The sequence below is a fragment of the Sycon ciliatum genome, chromosome 9 (assembly GCF_964019385.1).
Source record: "Sycon ciliatum chromosome 9, ocSycCili1.1, whole genome shotgun sequence".
NCBI classification, from domain to species: Eukaryota; Metazoa; Porifera; class Calcarea; order Leucosolenida; family Sycettidae; genus Sycon; species Sycon ciliatum.
The window spans coordinates 20,934,142-20,959,417 of record NC_088651.1 but is presented as its reverse complement, the minus strand read 5'-3'; the positions used below and the strand labels follow the sequence as shown (position 1 = coordinate 20,959,417).

General features: G+C 46.8%; 1 protein-coding gene across 1 annotated transcript; it reads right to left on the bottom strand.

Moving 5' to 3' along the window:
• On the bottom strand, window positions 1-25,083 carry LOC135825147 (uncharacterized). Its single transcript, XM_065337879.1, has 25 exons — window positions 24,884-25,083; window positions 23,820-23,879; window positions 22,699-22,780; window positions 22,239-22,342; window positions 21,604-21,776; window positions 21,182-21,260; window positions 20,518-20,631; window positions 19,747-19,841; window positions 17,574-17,664; window positions 17,003-17,170; window positions 16,349-16,418; window positions 15,926-16,064; window positions 15,399-15,608; window positions 14,698-14,832; window positions 14,204-14,248; window positions 13,716-13,798; window positions 13,130-13,252; window positions 12,777-12,819; window positions 12,361-12,489; window positions 11,334-11,499; window positions 7,208-7,308; window positions 5,587-5,836; window positions 2,839-4,806; window positions 1,591-1,700; window positions 1-1,178 (listed from the first exon to the last, which is right to left on the bottom strand). The coding sequence occupies exons 2-25, from the start codon at window positions 23,845-23,847 to the stop codon at window positions 903-905; spliced, it is 4,782 nt and encodes a 1,593-aa protein (XP_065193951.1). The 5' UTR covers window positions 23,848-23,879; window positions 24,884-25,083; the 3' UTR covers window positions 1-902.
• Between the last annotated feature and the right edge of the window lie 193 nt (window positions 25,084-25,276).

Here is a 25,276-nt window from a genome sequence, read left to right as displayed (position 1 = left end):
TCCGGTTTTAGAGTGTATCGCAGAATCTGTTCAAAATTGAATACTCTCATCGAAACTCCAGAATATAATCAGCAAGTAGCCTTCACAATAAACGTACACTGTGTTTTAAGTCATTCACTTCAGATAGAACTCAACGCTATAAATATTATAATAGATTCACTCCCACAAAAAAAAAGTGCCAGAGCATTCAGTGTAGACTTTTGTCCGCAGGATCAGGGGGATCTAGTGGAGCGGAGGTTCTAGACACGGGCTCCCAAATGGTTAGAATTTACTAAATAGAGAAATAGAATATTATGGTCGCTGCAGCTCAGAGACAGTATGAATTACGTGTATAGTGTGGTTATTTCAACATGCATAGCACCACACGTATAGCACAGGCATGCCATAACATCATTTCAGTGGTCTCCAACATAGGATATCATTTCATTTCAGTGGTCTTAATTAAAGACTATATGAATAGCGGATATAATCTCAGCATTTCAAAAGTGTAAAACCTACATGTAAGTACGTGCCTGTGTGTAGGCAGGCACAAATCCACTATCCATCTTTTGTTTCAAGGGCTGGTAAAATAGCATAATAGTATACATGGCAAGCGGGTCCTGCTCCTTGCACATGGTAACAGGATAAATTGTGTTCACAACGAGCAGCTATTGGACACAATTTCCCATATTTTGCCACAACGGATGCTGGGCAGACATATTCGGGCGATTTGGCCGACCAACACCACTCAGGTGACATTGAACAGCACTACTTCTCCAATGCAAGTATCACTATCAATAATTACTTCTACCTCTGTTAGCTTGGTCAAACACTCGCTGAGTGCTCCTGCGTGTAGCTGACGAAATATTGTCACATACTTGTTGACTGCGCTTGCTTGTAGCTGACCACCGAGTAGTATAAGATCACACACTCGTAGACTGCCCCTGCTGCAGCATTTGCTCCGCGGCGCTTCTCTCGCGTATGTACATCTGACGACGGGACTCCTGATCGGCTAGCTCGAGCGGTTTGAAATCATCGGGCAGTGGGCAGTCGCGGCCCTCCACCTTGGAAACTAGACAGTACGCGTTGATGTCGAGAATCAGTGATTGGGCACGAGTTGAGCCAGACGTCAATCTCCGGACTTCGTCCATGACAAGTTCAATCACCTCGCGACAACTAGTCGTAGGGGTGATCTTAATCTGTTGGTACGCAAAAGAGAGAGAGAGGGAGGGACGGGGGAGAGAGAGTGATCGAGAGAGAGAGAGAGAAAGAGAGAGAGAGAGAGAGAGAAAGAGAGAGAGAGGGAGAGGGAGAGAGAGAGAGAGAGAGAGAGAGAGAAAGAGAGAAAGAGAGAGAGGCAGAGAAGCAGAGAGGCAGAGAGAGAGACAAATTAATTAGCACGCAGACAGATAAACATACAAACCGTTCGACCGACAGACAAGCAAGCCAAACTGAACAAATTTAATAGAGGTAGGGTCTATAAGGAATCAGAGAGAAGGCGAAAGGATGAGAAGGAGGATAAGGGGATAGGAACAATTTGGGAGTTAGAGAATGACCAATTTGGGACTGTTGAAGAATGACCAATTTGGGACTGTTAGAGAAGCAAATTACCTTGATATTGGTTCCCTTTGCCAGCAGTTGAGGAGAGGCGAAGAGTGGAAATACTCTCACCCAGTTTGCTCCACTGGTCGATATGCCACCGGGTGTCAAGAGCGAACCAGCTAAAGAACACACACAGCAGAACAAAATACAATGCAGATTGGATATCAAACTTCAAAGATCAGGTTTGAAAACAATGACTATTCCAAACCGGACCAATGAAAAATACAAGCTTCAGGCTCTTTGCAGTCAACATTTCAAAATGTCCACAAGCAGCTATATCCATGCAGAAGAATATAAAGGCAACAAATTAAATCATGCTTCAAAAACTTCATGGAGGTTTGAAATCAAATCAACAACCAAATTTTTTTTATTCTCTCTCACTGTATATTCATTAAGCTCAATTGATATGGATCAAGAGCTTCTTAAGCAGCCAGCATATAAACTGATCGCATCGAGGAGGAGTGGCGAACCACCAAGAAACTCGGGTCCCTATTAGGTGATGCCGAGGATATGCTACGGCGACAGCAACTGGCAACTGTTGCCTTTGGTAAACTCTGGACGCTGTGGATCCGTAGGTCGCTAGTTTCGGAGGATCTCCGCATCCGGCTCTATAATGCCTTTGTACTCCCTGTACTCTGCTACAATTGTGCAACATGGGCACCAACGAAACAGCAGCTGAGCCGTATTGAGGCCTTCCACCGAAAACAGCTGCGGGCGCTAATCAGCATTGTGTTCCCGAATCGGATTAGGAACGAGAGGCTCTATGAGCGAACCGGCGCGGTTCCTCTCGGCATTATCATCTTGAGAGCTACGTGGAGGCTCTTTGGGCACGTCCTCCGGCTCCCGGCTGACTCCCCACCATCACTGGCCATGGGAGCGTACTTCGCAGAGCCTCGCCCAGCGGGCTGGAGGGGACGACCAAGACACACACTACCAACGCTACTACAAGATGATGCCAAGCGGATTGGACTTTCCTTGTCAAGCAAAGTCGATCTGGAGGCGTTCCGTGCCCTTGCTGCTGACCGAAGCGGTTGGGTGGGCATCTGTGCCCGAGTGGTGTCGGCACCCTAGTTTTTGTCTTCTTTTCGCATATTTCTTCTTTTTCTGAAACTGTTATGGTCTTTTGTATCTATTCGAAGTGGCTTATGCGAACATTTTTGTCTGGTTTGCATGATTTGCATGCCCATTAATGCAGCTGCAGGCCATGCTGATGTCTACGCGAACAAGCACATAATAATAATAAATATATAAACTGACCTGGAGTTGGCGAGGAGCGGGCTGAGCGGTCGCTTCCGGAGTCTCCGCCCGTTTCTAAGTACGTCCGCCTATGCAGATGTGACTGGGTGGCTTGTGTTCGCATCACCCTCGCTGTGCTGCTCTGCTGCTGCTGTTGGACGTGTTGCTGCTGCTGCTCGTATTGCTGCTTCTGCTGCTGCTGCTGTGACGGCGGGCTTCCGAAGCTGGTGTCGGAAATGCTGCGTCGCGGGCGGCCGTGCGGGCGAGCGGCTCGGTCGACGGACGCAAACGATGACGCAGGACTGTGGTGATTGGTGGCGGCGGCAGCGGTGGTGGTGGTGTTGTGCCGTTGAGGGTGTGCGTACGTCGGTGGGGGCGGTGCCTGCTGCGGTGCCGGAACGCGGGCACCGAAACGGCCGAACTGCCCGTCGCCGCCGTGCACTGGCGGTTGCTGTGATGATGAGGATGTCGTCGGGCCGGTTGGCACGGAACTCCGCTTGGCGTTGCCGGCAGATGGGGGTGCGGCGTGTTGGTGCGTCAAGTGGTGCGATTGCTCCTCAGCCTGAGATTGCTGATGTTGCGTGACGGCTGATGCACCACCCGGCTGTTTTCGACGCAGCGGTGGCGTACGTTGAAACGTTGACGCACCGCTCGAGTCTGTCCGTGCGTAGAGAGTTTTCCCCGCCGGCGCGGACGGGTGAATGCGACTCGCTGTGGACGCTGGCAGAGTGCTGGACCGGTTTGACGAAGAGCTGCCCGCTGACAATTGCAACGTGGCAATGTTCCCGCTGCCAAACTCATCCGGTGACGATGAGCTAGTCACATGACCACCAGAGCGTGCCGAGGAGAACGAACCAGAGCTGTTCGACGGAGACAGGCTCCGGTTGCCGGTGGCGACGGCATGGCCGGTGTTGACACGACTGGAGCTGGAGCGAGAGAATGTGGACGAGGCGGAAGACGAACCCGAGTACGAGGAGCTCGAGTAGGTCATACTGTCCGGGGATGGTGTAGTGCCGTGGGCGTTCATCGGAGAGCCCCGCGTGTGCTCCAGAGCGCCCACGGCATTGGCGACGGCACCCATGTTTCCGCCCTGCTGCACAAACGTACCATCCGGTGACGTCGCCATCGTCATGGTGTGATGATGTCGCTGCTGTGCGGCGTGCTGCCTGCCCAGTGTTCCATCCGGCGAGACGGAGTTACTGCTACTCGTGTACGGAGGCGGGTGTTCACCGCCGTCCTCAGAGTACTGTGGGCTGCCGGTGCGAGACAGGCGATGGACGTTCATGGCAGCGTGGGACGAGGAGCGTTTCGGCGGCGCTGGGCTGGCCCGTCCCTTGTCCATGTTGTCGGTCAGCGCATGAACAGGACTGCCGTGAGGAAAGCTACGGGATAGCTCGTCGTCTGGGCTGCCAGCTTGCGCATGCGCGTGACGCCTGTGCATCACGGAATGTGAGTGCACATTGCCGGCGGAGTCCGCCTTGTGACGCGATATGTTCGGGTCCGACATGACCGTGTTGGACTCCGACGCGGACTGCGTAGCGCGGTCCATGGCGGCACTGCTGCGCGAATGATGACCAACGGCAGCATTTCCGGTGGCGTGCGAAGATTCACTTCTCTCCTCGAGCAGTGCACCGTGAGTGGAGGAGGAACGGCGCGAAGAGCGCGGCAGGGTGGAGAAGCTTCCGGCACCACCAACGTACCCAACGCTTGGCAGGGATCCTCGGCGATTCGTCGGCATCGTGGCCTGGCGATTGCCTGCGTCCCGTGCACCACCGCCACCATCTCCGCCCTGTCTCAGAGTTGTGCTATTATTCGCTCCGCCGTTGGCCGGTCCGTTGCTCTTGTCGACAATGTCATTGAATATCTCGGTTGTCTCCAGCGATGCACGTCTCTGCAGGTGATTACGCTGGCGCTTGGCCTGCTGCAGGAGCAGCTGCTGCTGCTGCTGAAGACGTACGGAGTTGGACGACCAGCTATTGTGCTGTAGGCCTGTGATCGAGAACACACAGACGTACACACGTGCACATACACGCGGACACATAGATATGGACCCACGTACGCACATAGACACATAGAAACATCAACACAGAACTCAATATCACGAGAGCTAGCTGTTTCAACCTTGTTAGGTCCTAACACCGGAACACCAACGGTACAGTAAACCCTGTAACTAAAGACCATCGTGATAAGTGATCAGCCTGGTACTACAGACCACTTTGCCCGGCACGGACGGTCTCACATTCACATAATGGCTGTGCGGGGCAAACCTTTAACTAAGGACAACCTGCCACGAAAGACCACTTTCTCTGGCCGCAAGGGGTGGCCGTTAGCCACAGGTTTTACTGTTGTTATAATTTGAAGAGCAGCAGAGTATTTTCAAAAATCTCAAATGCATTGTATAGAACAATCGACGAGGAGACAATAGTCGTAAAATGGCAATAAATAAGATAAATTGTGCACTCATAACAACAGCAAAAATGAAGAAAGTCAAGTTCCATAACGTTTTCTTGTGACTGTCATCAGTGGAACGCCGTCTCGCTTTTTGTACTTGTTAGCTGCTGTATTTCTACCTGAAACCATATTACCTACATGTATATTAAAGTGTGTGTTTTAGTTATTACATTTTTATGTGACGGCGTTCCACTGATGACAGTCACAAGAAAACGTTATGGAACTTGACTTTCTTCATTTTTGCTGTTGTTATGAGTGCATTGTATAGAGTTAGTTAATGTGTTGGAGTACAAAATGAATACCATCTGCATCACTTACTTCTTCTAGTGTTCACACCACGAGCTCCTCGTCGTGCAAAGCTTGGCAGAGCATGGGCCGACGAAGTGCCAACGCCCGCCGTGAACATGCGCCGGAGCACAACGGTGCAAGATGGAAGCTTGTCCTTGCCCTGGTGCACGATGTCACGGACCCACCTCATCTTGTCCCAAACGGCATCGAGATCCGACTGCAGGTGGTTCACCTCGTCCAGTTCAATCTGTGCTGCTAATGTCTCTTCCTTGGTGAATGCCTGAGAAGTGAAGGCGAGGCAAAGAGCGGTAACAATTTATGTGACTTTACTTTTAGTTTGCAAGCATGTATAATGTATTTATGTGCATATGTGGGTCTGTGCATGTATAATGTATTTATTTTATGTGCATATGTGGGTCTGTGCATGTACGTGTATGTACAGTCAACTTTGTGTATAACGACACTCGGGTGGGCATCAGAAAAGTGTCTTTATCCGCGAAGTGTCGTTATACCCGAAGTCTCATTACATGTATATGGGTAGAATGGACTTTGCTCTGGGCAGAGAAACTCTGTCGTTATCGGCGAATTGTCGTTAAATCCGCAGTCGTTATTAGCGAAGTTGATTGTATATGTGTGCGTGTGTGTGTGTGTGTGTGTGTGTGTGTGTGTGTGTGTGTGTGCGTACGTGTTTATGCATGCGTACGTCTGTGCATGTGTACAGTACATGTACGTTTCTGCATGTGTACATGGGTGTCTGTGCAAGTGTATGTTTGTGTTTGTGTATGTCTGTTCATGTGTGTGTGTGTGTGTTTGTTTGTGTGTGTGTGTGTGTGTGTGTGTGTGTGTGTGTGTGTCTGTCTGTGTGTCTGTGCATTATGTATGTTTGTGTTTGTGTATGTCTGTTCATGTATGTGTGTGTGTTTGTGTGTGTGTGTCCCATATGGTGCAGTGGTATGTGCAGCGATTTCCAATCGATAGATTGCGGGTTCGATTCCCGACGATTATGGTCACACACGTCTTTCTTCTCTTTCTCAGACTCTTCCTGACTTTTCTTTCATTCTCCTGGGTGGTTACCAACAGCCAGTGCATGCCGGAGTATGTGGTGTGATGTGTGTGCGGGAAAAAAAAGAAGAAAAAAAAAGAAAAAAGAAAAAAAAAGAAAAAAATGAAAAAGACCAAAAAAAGGGATTCACTGGCCAGAAAATGTCACTCCAAATAGCTGTATGGTGTAGACCAGGCTGAATGGTGACGGTCAATTCTTCAGCCTTGCAAGCTGTTGAATGGTGTAATCCCAGCACAAGTTGCTATGGCTTCTGCCGTAGCATTGCTATCATCGCCTCCGGCGATGGGCGTCAAAGGTCAAAGGTCAAAGGTGTGTGTGTGTGTGTGTGTGTATATGTGTGTGTGTGTGTATGTGTGTGTATGTGTGTGTATGTGTGTGTGTCTGTGTATGTGTCTGTGTCTGTGTATGTGTCTGTGTGTGTGTGTGTGTGTGTGTCTGTGTGTGTGTGTGTGTGTGTGTGTGTGTGTGTGTGTGTCTGTGTGTGTGTGTGTGTGTGTGTGTCTGGGCATAACGTGTCTTTGATCCAGTAACAGTTTTCTTTAAAATGCACGCCGAACTCAGCAGCAGTGAGTGTATCATGTTCCGTACCTTGCGTGACAACTGCTCGGAGCAGAGTCGTCGACAGTCCAGCACGGACGACACACGAGTATACAGATCACAAAACGGTTGGGAGAACATCACCTTGTGAGCTGCATGGGAGCAAGAGAATAGGCAAGAGGTATGTGAACTTCATGCTTTCTGGTGACGGGCTATTCAACCCGATGATGGGCCACGCCAAACGAGAAGTCATTTATTACCGTAGTGACGCGCATATAAGCACATGTGCCTATACATCAGCGCATCTATAGGCACATGCATCAGCGCACCCTCACAAATAAGCGCATGGGCTTATAAGTGAACCCAAATGCAATCCATCCCGCGAAACACAGACACCACAAAAACACCATGTTCACATACTGTAAAAGCCATTATTCTAACCAGGCGCATATATAACGATTTCCCAAAATCGACTAGTTTACGTGTACCAAAGGTAACGATTCTCACTCATTCTCAACGCTCAATAGGACAGTATATGTATCGATTTCTGTACAACGATTTCTATTTTAACGACAGATTTCTCCTCGTTAACCCTTTGAGACCCCAACGATCGAATTCGATCGTTTGGTATACAGTGACACTAAAATAATTTTATCTCTTGTGTTCCTTCACCGATTCTCATAAACAAAGTATCTACGCTTAGAAAAGACCCTTGGCTATCATGTCGAAGTAAGCCGAAGTCTCTAGGAGTTACGATGCCGCCGTGGTGAGACTCGAAGTCGGAGACAAACTGAAAAATGCACTCAGATCGAAAAATTCAAATTTTCACGCTGCACTTGGCATGAGATTTCCCCGGAATGGTACGTCATACTCAAGCATGCTGCACACAAAGATTTTGCGCTTGAAACGAGCTTTCCGCTGTAGTTTATTTGAAGTCGATGCGATGAAGGAGAATGGAATGGCGGCTGTTTGAACTTTGCTGAAGCTGTTCGCGCACGGCTGCTGTTTTGGGCGGCATTATAGGCCACGCAGAGCAGAGGCTGTGCAGGTAGTTGGCTTGAGTGTGGCACTATTCTCTTCGTCTTGGAAATACCTTTCCAACGGTGGTTAGTTTGTAAAAATCGGTGAATGTTTCATAGAGATACGAGCGAAAGTGCATGTCATTTGAAGGTGCGTAAATTGTCGTACTTTCAGTGGGGTCTCAAAGGGTTAACTCGTTAGAGTTAGCACTTCGTTGTAATATTATGGCTTTTACAGTAGTTCAATGTGCATTGCGGTATTGCACTATGTTGTTGTTGAAATTTTATTTTGTATCGCAGACCAAACGGGCAATGGTGCCCAATATTATGATGGCGATAAAGTAACGGCCGAGAGCCAAGGATACAACAAGCAAGCCTCCACGAAAGAGAGAAAAACACAGGTAACACAGACTGCAAATACTCAAAAAGAAAAAGAGAAAGGGAACAAAAGAAAAAGAAAGAAGAAGAAAGCACAGTTGAGTCACGACTCCAAGTCCAAGCCTAGATGCTGGCTAACCATAAAAATAAACCTTTAAAAGTCTCTTGAATGATCTATGGCAGGCGAGGGACTTGAACTCTTGGGGCAGGGCGTTCCATAATTTAACAGCAGAAACGAGCGGCCGACAGTCACCAGAGACTCGCCTGGTGGCAGGGACAACATACGCATTTGGATCATTGATCCGAGTGACGCCTTCAGTCTGGCGACGTAGGCGCTTGGACAGGAGATTACTAATTGTGCATAATTGTGTAAGGTACCGGTACACTAGCAACTCAAGTGCATGTGCCTATGCGTGAGACAAAACGACCCGCAAAAACTAGCAAAAAAAAGCAAAAACTCACTCCTAAGCGCATGTGCCTTTACGTGCGTCACAACGGTAGCAGTAAACAGCGCGTTTGGGAGTTGGAGAAGCAATGCTCAAGGCTTGGCCAAATATTCGAGTAGGCCACGGTTGCTTCAGGGTATATCCCGAAAGTTTTAGGCGTAAATGGAAAGCAGGCCACATTACAAATGTTTCAAACTGTGCTTACTATCATCACATGAGAGCGTCTATAGAAATCGCAGGTCAGTAGGCACTTGCAATTTACACCAGGATACAGACCCGAGCAGGATACACTTTGTTGTCCCGATGATACAGACGTGGACCCATACCTGCCAAGTACTGAGAGTGCTTTTTCTGGATCGCCATGGCAAAATCCCGGGATTTGCCTTTGTTTTTCGGGATATGTCATATCATTACCAAAAAATCCTTTTCCACTTTTGATGGCACCAACAATTCGATAATAGATGGTTGATGGTGATCATCGGATCACACTTACACATGTTCAAGACTCATAAACGGAGGTTTTTCAGAGACTGCTCATGGAAGGAGCACTAGTAGATCCACTGGTACTGCAGGCTATGGCGGTCCGGGATCAATAAGGACAACTACTGGCCTGTGACAAGTCATTTGAAGTGCTCCAAGTACAATATCAAGATTGTTTCTTGTACAGTGAATTTCGGGATAATCGACAGGAATTTCGGGATAATCGACAGGAATTTCGGGATCGCGGGCAGGGGCGTCACAGGGTGGCTGTGAGTGGTACGACGGGGGTCGGGGGGTGTCCCCCGGAGAAAAAAATAAGGGTTTTTCGGCTATTGTTAAACAGGCCACGTTTTAGCACTCTACAGCCGCAAAGGAGGGTTCCCCTAGCACTTATTAGACAACCCCACTCCAGCTCCAAACACATACTTCTCATGGATTTTTTGGTACTTTCTGTACATCGTAGGTAGCCAAGCAAGGCAAAAGGAACCCATTCAATGATTCAGGGCCATTGCCCTAGGAAAAATCGCAAAATTCGAAGTACAACAAGCGTGCTGCGCCTTCTATCTGATCTAGCGCCAGCCGCTGTGGAAAAACGTATGTCGTGTCCTGCAAAAGTCTGCCGCGTCGCGTGCACTATGTACACGGCCGCGGCCTGGACAGTCGCGAAGTAATTTTAGTTGTTTTTAGAGAGAGAAGAAGATCCTTTTTTTTTTGTTCGGTGGGATTGAAAGATCTGCCAGTGGACCGGAGAGCTGCAACACTGGAAGCAGAAGAAAGCGCTTGCGGACTCTTCTCTGTCTTCGTGGCAACAGGACTTTAGTTTGCGAGAGACTTTCGTCCTGTCGTCGCGGACGCAATTCTTGTTGCTGCTACCAGAAAACTCGGGGAACGAAACAATCATAAATCGTTATAATAATGGGTGAAGCGGGTCGCGTCGGTGAACAGCTGCAATATTCTGCCGCCGTGGAGCAGCAGTCCAAACAATTTTCAACTTCGGAGAATGAAGCGCTTCCCTTTTCTGTTGACAAGCGCTGCGTTCGCGGATGTAATGCATTTTCGAATCCGCTTGCAGTAGATCGTCAGGAGCCAGAGGTACTAGGTAGGTGTCGTTGTGGAAAGAATAATAATAATGTTGTAGCTGACAAATGAGATGCTTGTAGTGTCTCTTGACCGTGCTGATCACCATTGTAACATGGCCGATCTTGGAAAATTTTAGTTCTGGACCCAGTGATCGCCGCCAGCTCAGCTCTGTTTCCGTCAAGTTTGCAGTGGATGCGTCCGTGAGGAATCCATCGTCTGATTGTCTCTACCCGTGACTCCAACCGCCTATCGTAATGGATAGCTGCCTGGAGTCTTGGGCAATAGCTAGCTGCTAGTGCTAGGCATCAAGTCTGTATGCTCCTTGCAATGAAAGTAACAGTTGCGATGTTTTGTACAAGTCCGAAGATCCTTGAATTTTTTTATTGCTTTTTCGGATGAATTGGGTGGACCATCCTGGACGAAAAGTGGTACGACCATAGTCGTAGTGGTCGTACCGTGTGTGACGCCCCTGGCGGGAGTTCATCCAAAATTGCGGGATAATCCCGAAAAAATCTGGATACTTGGCAGGTATGTGGACCCCGAGACGAAACGGGGAAACGGAATGGCTGCAGTAGTCTCTGCAACTCTGCATACTACATGATTACACTTTGATCATGCCTGCACTTTGCAGTGTCACAATACACCATCAAATGGCCATCAGACAGATTTCGCAAACTGCAGCCTGCCTTGGCTCAAATAGGCACCGCACTACGTAACGTTAGGTGCACTCAAATACGTCAGACGCAGCACTTGAAATCACTGGACCCTGCTTACCCAGTTCAAAGTAGTGCAATGGCAGTGGTACGATGTCAGGGTTCTCATCCAGCACACACTGCTGACCAGGTGCTAGGCACAGTGAGTCAGCCGGTGGTAGGAGCAACACCATGGTGATGTCATCGCTCACTTCTATCACCTCACGGCAGTACAGGTGATAGTTTTCCTGAACACACAGGAACACACACACACACACACACGTGAACGCACATGCGAACACAAACACGCGCACACACGCACACACAAGTACCCTCACACAGACCAACACACAAGCACATTTGCATGTGCACACACACACACACACACACACACACACAAATACGGGAACACACAATCTATTTCGAGTACAAAATCACAACATAACAAAAACCCATTCTTCCTGAAGACAATACATAGAGTGAAATAAAATATATACTGTTTCTCTTTCAATTTGAAACTCGGATGTTGAGCCATAAATATATGTAAAAGAGAAAAGGACATATGGATACGAGTTAAGAGTAACTCTCCATCACTGTAACATGATACTATATACAGTCAGAAAGTGCAATAACTAGGCACAAAACTGACAGAGTACTGAGACATTCGACGTCCTGACACCTAACTTCAACACATCTCCGTAGCGCTAACCGACAGCCTTCCAACTTGGAAGGTTCAAGGTTATGGAAAGACCAAAGAGGGGAAGGCAAGCGCAACGAAAACGAGCAAAAGCTACAGTCCCAACGGAACAAAGAATGTCGATTGTTACTGGACGATGACGAGACCAGTACGATATTTGACAAAGCGGTCTAACTACAATTCGAAGCAGCAAAGCAGCACACCACCCAACTTGGGTGGGTCATAAATATCATAAACTTAAACTTCATAAACTCATAAACTTTCTGACTGTATATAGTATCATGTTACAGTGATGGAGAGTTACTCTTAACTCGTATCCATATGTCCTTTTCTGTTTCTCTTTCATCTGTATTATATGCGGTAAAATAAATCCGTCCTTGTTTTGTCCTGCAATGGGCTCCGGTTAACATACCATGACGTCCTCCTCTCCATCGTCCAGGTTGAACTTCGTCAGCAAGCGTGCCGCTCCACGAGCCAGTCGCTGCTGAAACGTGCGCCCGTGCTGCGTAACCTCATCGGGCAGAGGGTGCACATTGCTATCCTGCAATACAGCACAGTAGCATTCGAAAACCCCAAACAGAGACACATGGTTATGTGTCTGTACACAGGATGTATGTGTGCTAGCCACGTTACTCGCTGTCATAATAAGTATGCTTGTCTTGTAACTTGAGTTTTTCATTTCTAGTCTTTTTTTGTTGGCTATATTCCCAGATAATAAGTACTGAAGTTCTAGTCCGGTTAACCGAACCACTGGTCGTCCGAATACCTCGATTACACCACAGCACTCAGTCTTCAGAAGTTGAGCACCACAAGTGGACTCAAGCTTACCTGTGTCTGGTTCATAACACGCTGTAGCCACAACCACTCGTCCCTACAGGAATATACCCGATCATATACACACACGCACATGCACGTGCACATACATGAATACACGCCAGCATACACACACATACACACACACATCACACACATACACACATCACACACACACATATATCACACACATCACACGCTTGTAGCAATGGAAATTTCACACACACAGATTCAAAAACATGATCGCGAGCGAGCTTATGCACAACGCTCACATCACACACAGCAGAAGAGAGCAAGAGGACGACACGCAGCAAAGGTCCTGCAAAATCCAGGATCAGAACCTATGCTAAATGAAGCCTCGGGCTCACCTTGAAACGTTTGGATTGTCGCTGATCTTCATATACGGCAGCATGAGTGGATGTAGCCTGGATGTGTACACGGACATGTGTGATACCGTCGTCCTGAGCTTGAGAAGTCCGACATACAGACCCCTGGAAGAATCACAAGTGGAAACACAGTACAATACAAACATTCTTTGCGGACATTTCTTGTGCAATAAACACAGTCGTTTTCAAGAGTTTGTTTGATCAAACAAACATAAGAGAGGACAACTAGGAGCAACAGTGAAATAGAAGAGATCCAACAAACTATCTGAAAATGGAATGCAGACACAGAAACACCTTATTTTTGGTAGTATAAGCAGCACCCTTCATGTCACGACAAGCAGAAATCTACTTTGTTTATCACCGCTAATTTGACCATCGTAGTACGAGCCGCACCAACTTCCGTTGGGTGAATTACCGGTATGCGGCCTATACTCCAGAAAACACCTCGAGTTTCGATTAGCAGTCCCTGCCGATTCAGGGTGGATTGGAGTTTGAACCAACATGGCTGCCCAGTAAAGTCATGTGATAGCTGAACAAAAGTTCTACAGAATACGCCACAGCTCCTTACCTGGGTAGAGTTTCGTGCATGTTTGTGTGGAACGACACGACATCCAGCAGTTGGTTGACCAGCAGTGTGTACGCACTAGTATTCTAGAAACACACACACCACAGAGAACAGGATTACAGTAAATAGGGACAGTCTGGGTAGATAAAATAGGGACTCATTGCATGTCCAAGAGTGTAGAGGGATGCTCATGTGTTCGTATGGCACATAATGTGTGCGTTCTGCCAACGGCCTGGTGCAATTGGAAACACTCAACCACTCCAAACTGCGCCCTTGGCCCACATTCACGACACCATAGCGAGGAAATTCGTTCTTGAAATTGATGATATCTTTTTCAAATGGCCATGTTTACGGTACAGCTTTCAAGTTTCCTCCTGACATGCTTTCGAGCTCAACTAACAGAACTGTAAGTGACTAGGATTCCTCTATAATCCATTGCATACTCTGAGCATTCCTTCCGTGCCTGTATCATGTTTCTACCAATGCCGTACCTGAGAGTGCGGTGGTGGAGAGATGTCCTGGCGCACTGAATTTGTCTGTTAAAAAAAAACAGAACACAAGAAAACAAATGCAGCCGAGAAATTTTTTACGTCCAAGGGCTGCGTAGGAGAATTATGTCCATGCCTGGTGCCATACTTGTCTGATAGGACACAAGTATTGCAGTGTCCGGGTGAGCAAAATTGAACTGCCAATCCAGGATTCATGTGTGTGTGGTAGATTTGGATGAGAGATCTGTTAGCTGTGTGAAAGTGTGTTTGTAATGTGTATGCGTAGGTGCATGTGTATTTTTGGAGAACAAGTGAGAGAGAAAAGAGAGAGAGACACACACACACACACAGACACACACACAGACACACACACAGACACACACACACACACAAACACACACATATACACACACACATACATACACACAGACATACAGACATACACACAGAACAGATTTAGCACCGGAGTAGCGTAACACGTATGCAGAAATTCTTACGGATGCTGAAACGGACACTCCAATGTCGGGTTTCTCCACATTACCGGGCGTGTTGGGCCGGTCTGGGTGAACACGCTTGCGCAGGAATCTAGGAATTGGTATCCAGCGATTGCCTGAGCCAGCTGATTGTGACCTCTGCCGTAATCACAGAAAAAAAATCAATATCTCACACATCCTATATGAATTGATTCAAAGTAGAACTCTGATAACACGTACAGACATGGGGAACATGAAAGGGCACTGAGACTCCCTCGATTTAGGCTAAGTGCAGGATCCAAACGTAAAATATACATTGAGCATCAGAGAAACTTGTACTTCTTATTCGAACATACTCATCTGTAGAGCAATACACCTTTGACGGTTATCCGACCGCTAGAATTCAATGGCTATATAACCGTTAAGTAGTTTGCGGTTACAAACGGTTTTTCATGCACATGTATTGTGTCACAGTGCATGGTGTACAGCACGAATGTTAACGCCAGAGTGCAGGATAGAGCCTTGACCTTGGCAATGTTCTCACCAAGCAAGTGCACATGTTCGCACAGTACACACTGAGTGAGTGCCACTGTATGGGAAGCCTTCTGATGGTCATAAACCAAAACATTGACAATGTACCCCATGGGGTAGATGATAGCTATAGAATTCGAAATGAGAGGCCCTTAGTACCTCCAGTCATTACGATGAGAAATTCCTAAACGTACCGGCACTTGTTTCATGACGGTGACTATGGTACACTTGTTGAAGTCGGTGATGATGTCCGGGTGCAGAATACCCAAGTTCGGTTGGTTGAACGTAAGCTGAGCTTGAATGGCTGCCAGCAGTAGTTTGTGCCGGAACACCAGTGTCGCCGTGGACTGGTCAGAGCCGATCATTGCCTTTAGTGAGCGTGTATCCTTCCAGTTGAAGCAGATCTGAAGCAAAGTACACGGGATAAGACTTTGCACTTGTAATGCTATAAAACTTGGAAATGCTCAAACGAATATGTTTGTAACAGAATGCATCTGTTTAAGACTTTCTTTCAGTATGCGGGCACATAATCTCAGCAATGGTGGACACAAAAAGCCACGTGTATGGTTGGTAAGATTTATCATTTATCGCTACTTGACACCTTACATCACTCATGAAAATTCTCTCAGATAACAAAATAGTCTCTCTGCCGAGTAAACCCTTCAGCTCATTTCAAAATTGTTCGGGCATCTGAGCCACACACATACTTGGAAAATATTACCTTTGAGAACCACATGATGTCGGCAGAGTGCTGTCCCACACTGTGATCTTGATCAACTAGGAGAATAGGCAGATGGCCATCAGCCGTCACTTGCAGACGATTGTCATCCGTGTAGTTCACAACAGCCAGGTATAGAGACCTGGAAAGGGCAAGGGAAAGAGGGAAACGGATAAGGATGTGACCAGCAAACATATCGCAATGGTCTTGCTATTTCCGTTTGAGGCCTAAATGCTATGGAACATTCAGCGTCACGATTTTCAAATTCGCAAAGCGCTACAGTCAATGGCCATGCAAAAGTTCCACACACCTAACATGTGCTTAATCTGCGGACAGAACTGTTCCGTCCTTTGTGGACTCATACATGAGTAACCTTTGGATTGGCTTTGTTACAGTGTTAAAATGACAATACACAGTACACCTTACCCCGCTTCGAGGGTATGTGTGAACTTTCCACCAAACATCTTGAACCAGTTACGCTTCAGACCTCGGCTATCTGTAAGTACATGGCAGAGGAATCACAACACAAACACATACACTGTCACACATAGATTTAGTGTTATTTTGGAGCCATACCGGAAGCGGAAAGGCGGAAAAGCGGTTCTTGATCCACCCTGTACGTGAAACCGTGCAATTGTTTGAAGACATAGAACAAAGTGCGTATCACTGCTCAGCAGCTTCGCCACTATCTAGAAAACAGCTCAGATTTCGATCTAAAAACAATGAAAGTTGAGAAGACGACCACCTGTGCAAGAAGACCACTGCAAGCAGAACCATGGGACCTTGGATAAGGATGCCACCTGGTAACAGAGACCACATTTTGACGGTCGTTGGAGCGGTCTTCTTATCCAGGCTTCACTATACACGACAGATATGCACTGTGCCTGGTGTAACTATATGCGGTTTCTCACTGTGTTATGTATCTCCATACAGCCATAGTGCCCTCCATTTCGAGGCATGTGTCTAAATACTTTGTCCATACAATAATATTATTATTCAATACTACAAACCCCTGTGTTCTGGAAGTGTGAGGGGACTTCGTTTAGCCGGGAGCTAACAGTTGTGCACACGTCAGCCTACCTAGAGCGTCCTCAGTGTCCGCGTCCAGCACACTCTGAGCGAGGCCGTCCAGCGTCATCATGGTGTCATGTGATGTGCATGAGCGGTCCGGTACATGGGTCAGAATAGCATCATCTGTGCCATTACTACCACCATCAGTATTGCAATCATTCACAGCCGTTCTCCAGTCTAGAAGAAAGCACAAGATCAATAAGGATAGGAGCTAGTAATGTTGGGAATCAATGAAATTTAATAAAAAATCATTTCACAAATATTTGAAACAAAGACATGGACACAAATGGTGTAGCAACGAACATGATAGATATGATGTGCAGAAACAGACACAGTTTGGTAATGCAAATGAAATGCCAAGTGCAGCATACTTGAAAGCACACAAGGATGCCCGCCCACTCTTACAAATAAACATAAACACACACACACACACACACACACACACACACACACACACACACACACACACACACACACACACACACACACATACAAGTGTATGCATGCACTGACTGCCAGACATGCACATCCACCAGCACAGCAGCACGCTGGTTGGCCTGTGTCGCCGTATTAAGCTTACTGGATGGTGTGGCACACGATGGCGTTGAGTAGCATGGTGCACTGTACCCCTGCATGTTGAATGCCTCCACATACACATAATATGTCACATCCTGGAGCAAACGACGGACGAGAGGTAATGGCAAACACGTAGCAAAAAAAGTTAATCTTATGAACTAGGGGTAAAACGATTAGTTCGAATACTCGAGTATTCGTTCGAAAATTTCAAACGAGCGAGTATTCGAAATTTTGCACTCGATCGTTTTATTTTTTTATTTTAGTATTGGCATTCTATTTTCAAAAACTTCTGTTGTACCGCTCATCGACTGGTATGCATGCATTTGAGTAGTATTTTATGGCTTGGACGATGCGATCACCACGGCAAGTAACGTTAGTTTGTTATGAGATAATATAAGCGCTGTTGAAAATCGTTACTTTACACTCTATACAAGACGTTGGCGACTTTTGTTCTATGTTCACAGATAATTTATTCCGAATTGGTCGAGAACTCACAAATCTAGCGCTTTTGAATTTTGATAAAAGTACTCGAAATAATCGGATACTCGATCGAATATTACGAATGAGTGATCGATTGGTCAAAATAGATACTCGTTTCACCCCTATTATAAATATTTAGCTTCTCGATATCCAAACCGGCAACATAAAATCAACTGTCAGAAGTTCACGGCATAGATTCAAGGCTATGATAAAGTGGGTGTGATGGTAGAGTTCCAAGGATAGCTGGAGTTTGTTTAGGTAAATGCTGCCCAGGTGAGTACATGCATTGGAAGTATGTTGTCAAATGCGACAATGTTCTACAAATCTAGGCCGATAGCTGGCCTTCAAAATCCACATAGTTACAACTACTCAAAGCATTTTTATAAAGAGCTGCAAACCCCGCCAAGAGTGCTCGAAATGCACCAAGAGCAGTGAGCGTTGCACAAGGCGAGCGGCAAGGGTTCGCGCTAAGGTAAGAGTGCTGAACCTAACGACATTGCTGACTACTAGGGAGCATAATACTCAAATCTGTGGACAGCAACTGTTTCGCTCCGTTAGAGCTCATCAGCACAGCTCAGAGGACCGAAGCGCAGCTCTTCGCAATGAAATACGTTTGCGTGAAGCAAAGCATGTTTATAAAGAGCTGCAAACCCCGCCAAGAGTGCTCGAAATGCTCCAAGAGCAGTATAACTACATAGTAGCCAACTTTAAGTACCGTAATTGTGCAGTCAGATCCCTCCTTTGAATTGCGTCTTCGCTTGAATAGTGCCCCCCCCCCCCCCCCCCGAGCTTGTAATCAAGCACATGTGCAAGTTTGGTGTGCTTTTGTTAATGTCCTTGTCCATGTCATTGCACTGGTGGTTTCAGGATCAAAATCGAAGTTCTTGCTGCCCTTTCGGTTGAGTCGTGATAGTTTACAGTAAACTTTAGCCTCTGTTTTTTCTTTGTTTTATGCTGGATGACGCACATGTACCAGCAGTGAAAAATCAGTGCCCTCTCTTGAGCAGTGCCCCATCTGTGTTGGACATTGTAAAAAATGCCACAGGGTGACTAATCGCGGAAGTACGGTACCATATTTTCCAGAGCATAAGCCGCTTTAAACACCAGTCTTTCGCGCAAAAAAAGTCGGCGCAGATCATACTATGTTGGCCACTTTAATCGTCGCAAATGGGGCATAATGTCTGTATTTCGAGACAAAAAGACCTTAATGCCGGCAAGAGTGTGCAACTCCAGCTATGGGGTCTGCGACGGCAGAACTTCACATCACATGATGAACCCGTACACATTACTTGCACTCTGCGCATGATAGATACAGGGTTGTACGCAACCCAGCTTTGGGTACAACTCTCTCGTGGTCACTTTGCAATGTTTACCAGCATAACCTTTTGAACCATGTCACGTGATGTGAAGTTCTGCGGTCGCAGCACAGCATAGAGGTTGTGCAGGCCGTTGCACACCCTTGGGAGTTATGTACTCTTGACGCCGGCTAATACTCCATACAGTACGGTACACATATATGGCTCAATATCCGGAACAGAGCTTTCCACCAGAAATCAGAACAGTCCGTTTCACTCTTCGTGACCCTCGGGCCACATAGCTGGTGACTAGTTTAAATTGGAAGGATTCAAGGATACGCTTCTGGCCTGTTGCAACATCTGCAGTTTGATAACGACAGCAGTTGAATGTTACCCACTTACTTCGTCCAGATCTTCAATGATATGACACATCACTTGCAGGTCAGTCTTCACGAACTCGTTGCTGTCGGTATAATCAGGAAATGCACTCCAGACAACTGTGGAAAACACAAGCAAGTGAGGCAGGACAATTAAACAATGGTCGAGGAGACAGTAAGCCTAAAACGGCAACGAATAAAACAAATTATGCAGCCAGAGCAATGTGAAATAAAGATCTTTTATATTGTTATGACTGCTCAATTTGTTCTAGTCATTACCATTCTAGGTAGGACAATTTGAAAACAGACAAGCACGACACGTTATTTGTCACAACTGTTTCGGGTTGGCTGGTGATTGTGAGCAATGCGAAACTCACAGCTGAACCAACTATTTGATTATATCTTTCGTCTTGTAGGACTCCTTGTAGGGTAGTGCCTATACTGTTTGTGTGATGCGTAGCTTTTTAGCTATTCAGTACTCTATTCAGTACTCTCCCAACCATGACTGATGAGATCTATATGATCGAAACAGCTCTATGGAGGAAGTGAGCAAAGAAAAGGATAAACTGGAGAGTGCAGCCAGTGAGGTGTTTGGACTAAATGCATGATAAGTCTTCGTAGCATAAGGTATGATCTGTTCAAACAGCTATATGGAGGTAGTGGAGCCAGACCAATGTCCGCTAGAAAATGCATGTACTGGGTAATTTCGGTCTTTCAATGCAAGTGAAGTCTTCATATCATTTGTGTCGGTGTGACAGTGCTAGGTAAGACACTGTATGAACAAATTGTGACTTACTCTTGTATCTGGTGACAACGGCACCGTTGGTTTCCTCCGGCTCGTCGAAATCCACCCGCAGTGCTGTTGGCGACATGACGGAAAGCTTGACCCACTTCGGTGGCTCTGACGCCTCTGCGGTGCAGGCAATAACACGAGGAACACACAAACACACACAAAATGTAAATATTGGCATAAACTGGAGCTGGAAGTTTGCCTAAATTTAATATCAATGTATATTCTCAATTTAATCACCAATTTATTCCACTTGAAGAGTAATGGTATGAAAGGCTTAGTCGAAACTATGTGGCTTCTGTGGTTTGCTTCTCTCCAACCAAAAGTCAAAAATTCCCAATTGTTACTACTAAAGAGAGGACCGTAGGTCAACAAGTAATCTGTTTTGTCGGACACTAACAATTATTGTGTGTTGCTCTCTACATGGGAGCTGGTGGCTTTCCTGCCGACTTGAGTTCTCACTTGACTGACTCATGACAGCCATCCAGAGCACACGAGTCGTGAGTCAGTCAAGTGAGAAGTCAAGTCGGCCGGATACCCGCGAGCTCCCATGTAGGGAGCAACACACAATCCCACAAGTGTCGCCGAAGTCGCACCAACCTCTCCTTTACTAACTATTATACTTCAAGTATAAACAAAAAACCTGTTTATCATAATTATAAGCACGTACTGGCTCTGTCATAGATCTGCAGCATACGCCGAAGTGTGTGATACCTCCACTCCCAGTCGCGCAGCTGACGTTCATACTCCTGGGGAAAGATGTGGACACAAGACACACATAACATCAGGTGAACAGATGGAGACTTTTTTGGGAACACAGCCCCATGCTGTGTGATCAGTCGTGTTCAGTCGAAAAAAAAACACACACAAAAAACCCAGGTGGAGACTAGATTGTGTGATTTGCACAACAAAATATTCACGGTTCGTGTGAGACTCGGTCAGACTGAGTATTTTGCATATGTAGGAACTCCACCATCTCTATGATCGAGGCACACACGCAAGAATAGGCCATGATTAGGTAATAAGCTTAGTTTGCTCATGGTACCTACTGAAATGTACGAAAAGACCCAAATAATTTCACTTGCAGCATACCTTTAGCTTTGAGCTTGACGCAGTCAGTGAGCCTTGTGGATGGTTCACCCCGACACCATTGGGCATGCCACCACCCAGGTTGACAACACTGGTCGTCAGCTTCTCCACCTGCTCTTCAGCCTCCGTGACCAGGGTAGTGAGTCGCACACTGCGAATGTAGCGGTTCTTGATAACTGCATGAAGAAATAAAAATACATTCCACAGAAAAAATGAAAAACGGTGGGGCACAGGCTTTACATTAGAGTCCACCAGCTGATACAGGTTTTCCAACAGTCAGACGTGCACAAGGTAGCAAGCACCACACTGACAAGGAGTTCTGAGACATTGCACGGCAAGAAATGAAATGTTTTCATTAATAAATTTCACGGTTCCCGCTAAACTCAGACTGAGCTTTCCGCATCTGTGGCACGCCACCACCCTCGAGGACCAAAGGTGCACATGCAGCTCCTGAAGCGGTGGGAGGTGAGCAGATCGGACCCAACACAAACAGAGGGGGGGGGGGGGGACAGGTAGGCGATCGGGCACAAGAAACTCATGACAACTACGGCAAATCATGAAACCGAGAAGCCAGTCAGTGAACAGCACTGAAAAGCTCGACTTTCAACCAGAGACATACTGCATCTTTCTGTCCTTACAAATAGGGTTTTCCTTGCCACCATGCTTCATGATAAGCTTTGCAATGACCACCGCATCCGTCATGACTGCCACATCTAGCGGTGTGTGGTCTTCAGCATTGGTCCTGTAGCGAAGAAACAAGAAGAGAAAACTACCACTGAAGAGCTGACAGTTTCCTGAGTGAGTCTAAACAATAATGGCTTCTGAGACCACACGCAAAAGAGCTGACTATTCCAGTGGAAAAATTGCTATCGACTTCAGTTCAATGTCATGCTCTACATGCAATCACTGTGAGACGTTTCTAAGCCGACCACTCAAGAGACATTCTAAACCTGGTCATTGTAGCCAAAACGTATGAACAAGTCGAGAAGCAGCAATTTAATGCGAATAGCCAAATGCTTTGCCGTCAAAAAGTACTGACAAATTATTGGCTTGTGATCAGAGTGCCAGAAAGTGAAATGCATAGCAACCGGCACTTACTCGTTGATGTCAAAGTTTGGTGACTGCGTGATGATAGCCTCCGCACCGTCAAAGTCTTGTCTCTCAATGAAATCAAACAGCTCTAGTAACAGTTTTACGTAGAGACCATACACAGACACACGCACATACACACGTACCCACACATACAAACATACATCCGTGCACACACAGACACACATGTAGACGTATGCGCACAAACACACACACACACTTACACACACACACACATACACACACACACACACGCACACACACATACACACACACACACACACATACACGCGCAGGCACACAGACAGGAAAAATTCAGGGCAACGCATATCAGAATAGAGCAAACCTGATAGCAAAGAAGCTGCATATTTCGTGCCCGGTGCTTCAGAGATACACATGTGGCTAATGTGTAATTTGTCACAGAAATACTAGACGGTGCACCTTCAGTCCATTTATCCAAGATTATCCCTTGGGCTTTCAGAGCCCTGATCTAGAAAACATAGGTAAATTCCCGCCTAAGAGACAGGTCTGGATTTGGGACCTGCAGCGCTATACTCATACACCTGGCCATGCTAAATCCAGCCTGAAATTTCAGAAAATTAACCCAAAGTTCTACCTCCCTCACTGGTAAACAATGATGAATTGCAAAGTGAGCATGCACCATGCAGGATCCACGATTACTTTCATTGTGAGAACAGTACTGTCGGTTGCCGGAGAACTGGGAGGGGGGGGGGGGGGTCAGCCTCATAGCCTAGACCGTTCCTATTGTGTATGGCAGTCTATGCACAGATGAGTCACCGTGAATACATCAGTATGCTGTGCTTGGTAAAAGTCATTCTTCGACACCAAACAGTCCTGCACCTATGATACATAGCGGTACTAATCATCTAATGATGGCGTACGTACAGGAGAGCGTTAGTTGGCCAGGTTAGCATGAAGGCATTGTGACCAGCTGCATTGTGGCGGTAGGATGTTTATAAGTCTACTTCAGGTCCACCGGAACTCAAGCGAGATCATAGATCAAGGGCATGCATGGAAATCGATTTTGAGTCATTCACTGATACACTACACAAAACACGGGGAGTGACAGGGTAAGTATGTGATGAATGTAAGTTTGCAAAGAGGCTCACGGTCAACTGGATTCATCTTCTTCTTCATGTTCAGTAAGGTTCTCCACGGTGGTGCTGGCCCTGGGAGACACAACCACACGCACACGTGCATACACCCACGCACATGCACACACACACACACACACGCAAACGCACACACACACACACACACACAAACACACACACACACACACACAAACACACACACACACACACGCAGACCCGTACACACGCACGCACACGTGCATAGGTGAGCCAGGTGGTCGCAGCAATAACAAGCTGACACTTGATCATGTCAGAGAGCCAAGTATGCACGAGTACAGTGAATGGCAACAGCATAGAGAGAGAGAGAGAGAGAGAGAGAGAGAGAGAGAGAGAGAGAGAGAGAGAGAGAGAGAGAGAGAAGAGAGAGAGAGAGAGAGAGAGAGAGAGAGAGAGAGAGAGAGAGAGAGAGAGAGAGAGAGAGAGAGAGAGAGAGAGAGAGAGAGAGAGAGAGAGAGAGAGAGAGGGAGAGAGAGAGGGAGAGAGAGAGAGAGGAGAGAGAGAGAGAGAGAGACAGAAGACAGAGAGAGAGAGAGAGAGAGAGAGAGAGGAGAGAAGAGAGAGAGAGAGAGAGAGAGAGAGAGAGAGAGAGAGAGAGAGAGAGAGAGAGAGAGAGAGAGAGAGAGAAGAGAGAGAGACAGACAGACAAACAGAATGTACACGAATGTGAAATGTAATTCTATGCTGGTCATGAGAATCAGGATCATGGCACTTGTATTTCAGTTGGTCTGGCCAAATGGGATTATTCACCGGAAAAGGATATTATTGACGGAAAATTCCTTTTTGCACCATTTGGGTGTGTCAACTTTTTCGATGGCCGGACCTACAAGACACTATCATGTAGTCACGGTTCTTCGTTGAGCGAGCCGAACACGAGAAGAGGTATGAACATTGGTGGACGGGATAAGTCATTTCGTCATTTGAAATGCCTCTGGTAAGGCCCTGAGAACTGACCCCCCCCCCCCCCCCCCCCTGCAACATGTACGCTTGGAACAGTGTTTGTTTTGTTCAGCATGTTGTTCCCTATCCATGGTTGTACATACCAGCCGGTGCTTGCGCTGTATTGCTCGTGGGGTGGACGACGTCAGGGTACTGCTGGACGGTGTGCCAGTGCTGGTGTTAAGAGTGGCAGATGACGGCCCATCATCGGCCAGGATGGTGGTCGAGAGGGCTGCTCGGCAAACTGCTGGAGATGAGACTGGTCATAGTCTGTGGAAACAAGAATAACGGGAGACAAATCTTTTCACAAGAAAGATGGAGATTTTCGCACACATGGGTTAACTCATGTCAATCCACGTCATCAACAGGGCTAGCAGTTTACATGTAGGATTGTGTGACTCATTCTGTATATTATGAGTTAGTCAGAGGTGAACATTTTGGGGCAGGGTTAGCTCTGAAAATGTTGGTGATTGGGTGAAATACGATACAAATGCAAG

What these genes read in the sequence shown, in the direction of transcription:
- LOC135825147 (XM_065337879.1), bottom strand. Translation starts at nt 23,847, where the DNA reads ATGAAGAAGAAGATGAATCCAGTTGACC. An exon ending in CTCCACCACCGCACTCTCAG is followed by an intron (nt 13,799 to 14,203) that starts GTACGGCATTGG and finishes GTGTGTTTCTAG; the next exon opens with AATACTAGTGCGTACACACT. An exon ending in TGGTGTGAACACTAGAAGAA is followed by an intron (nt 4,807 to 5,586) that starts GTAAGTGATGCA and finishes TCTCGATCACAG; the next exon opens with GCCTACAGCACAATAGCTGG.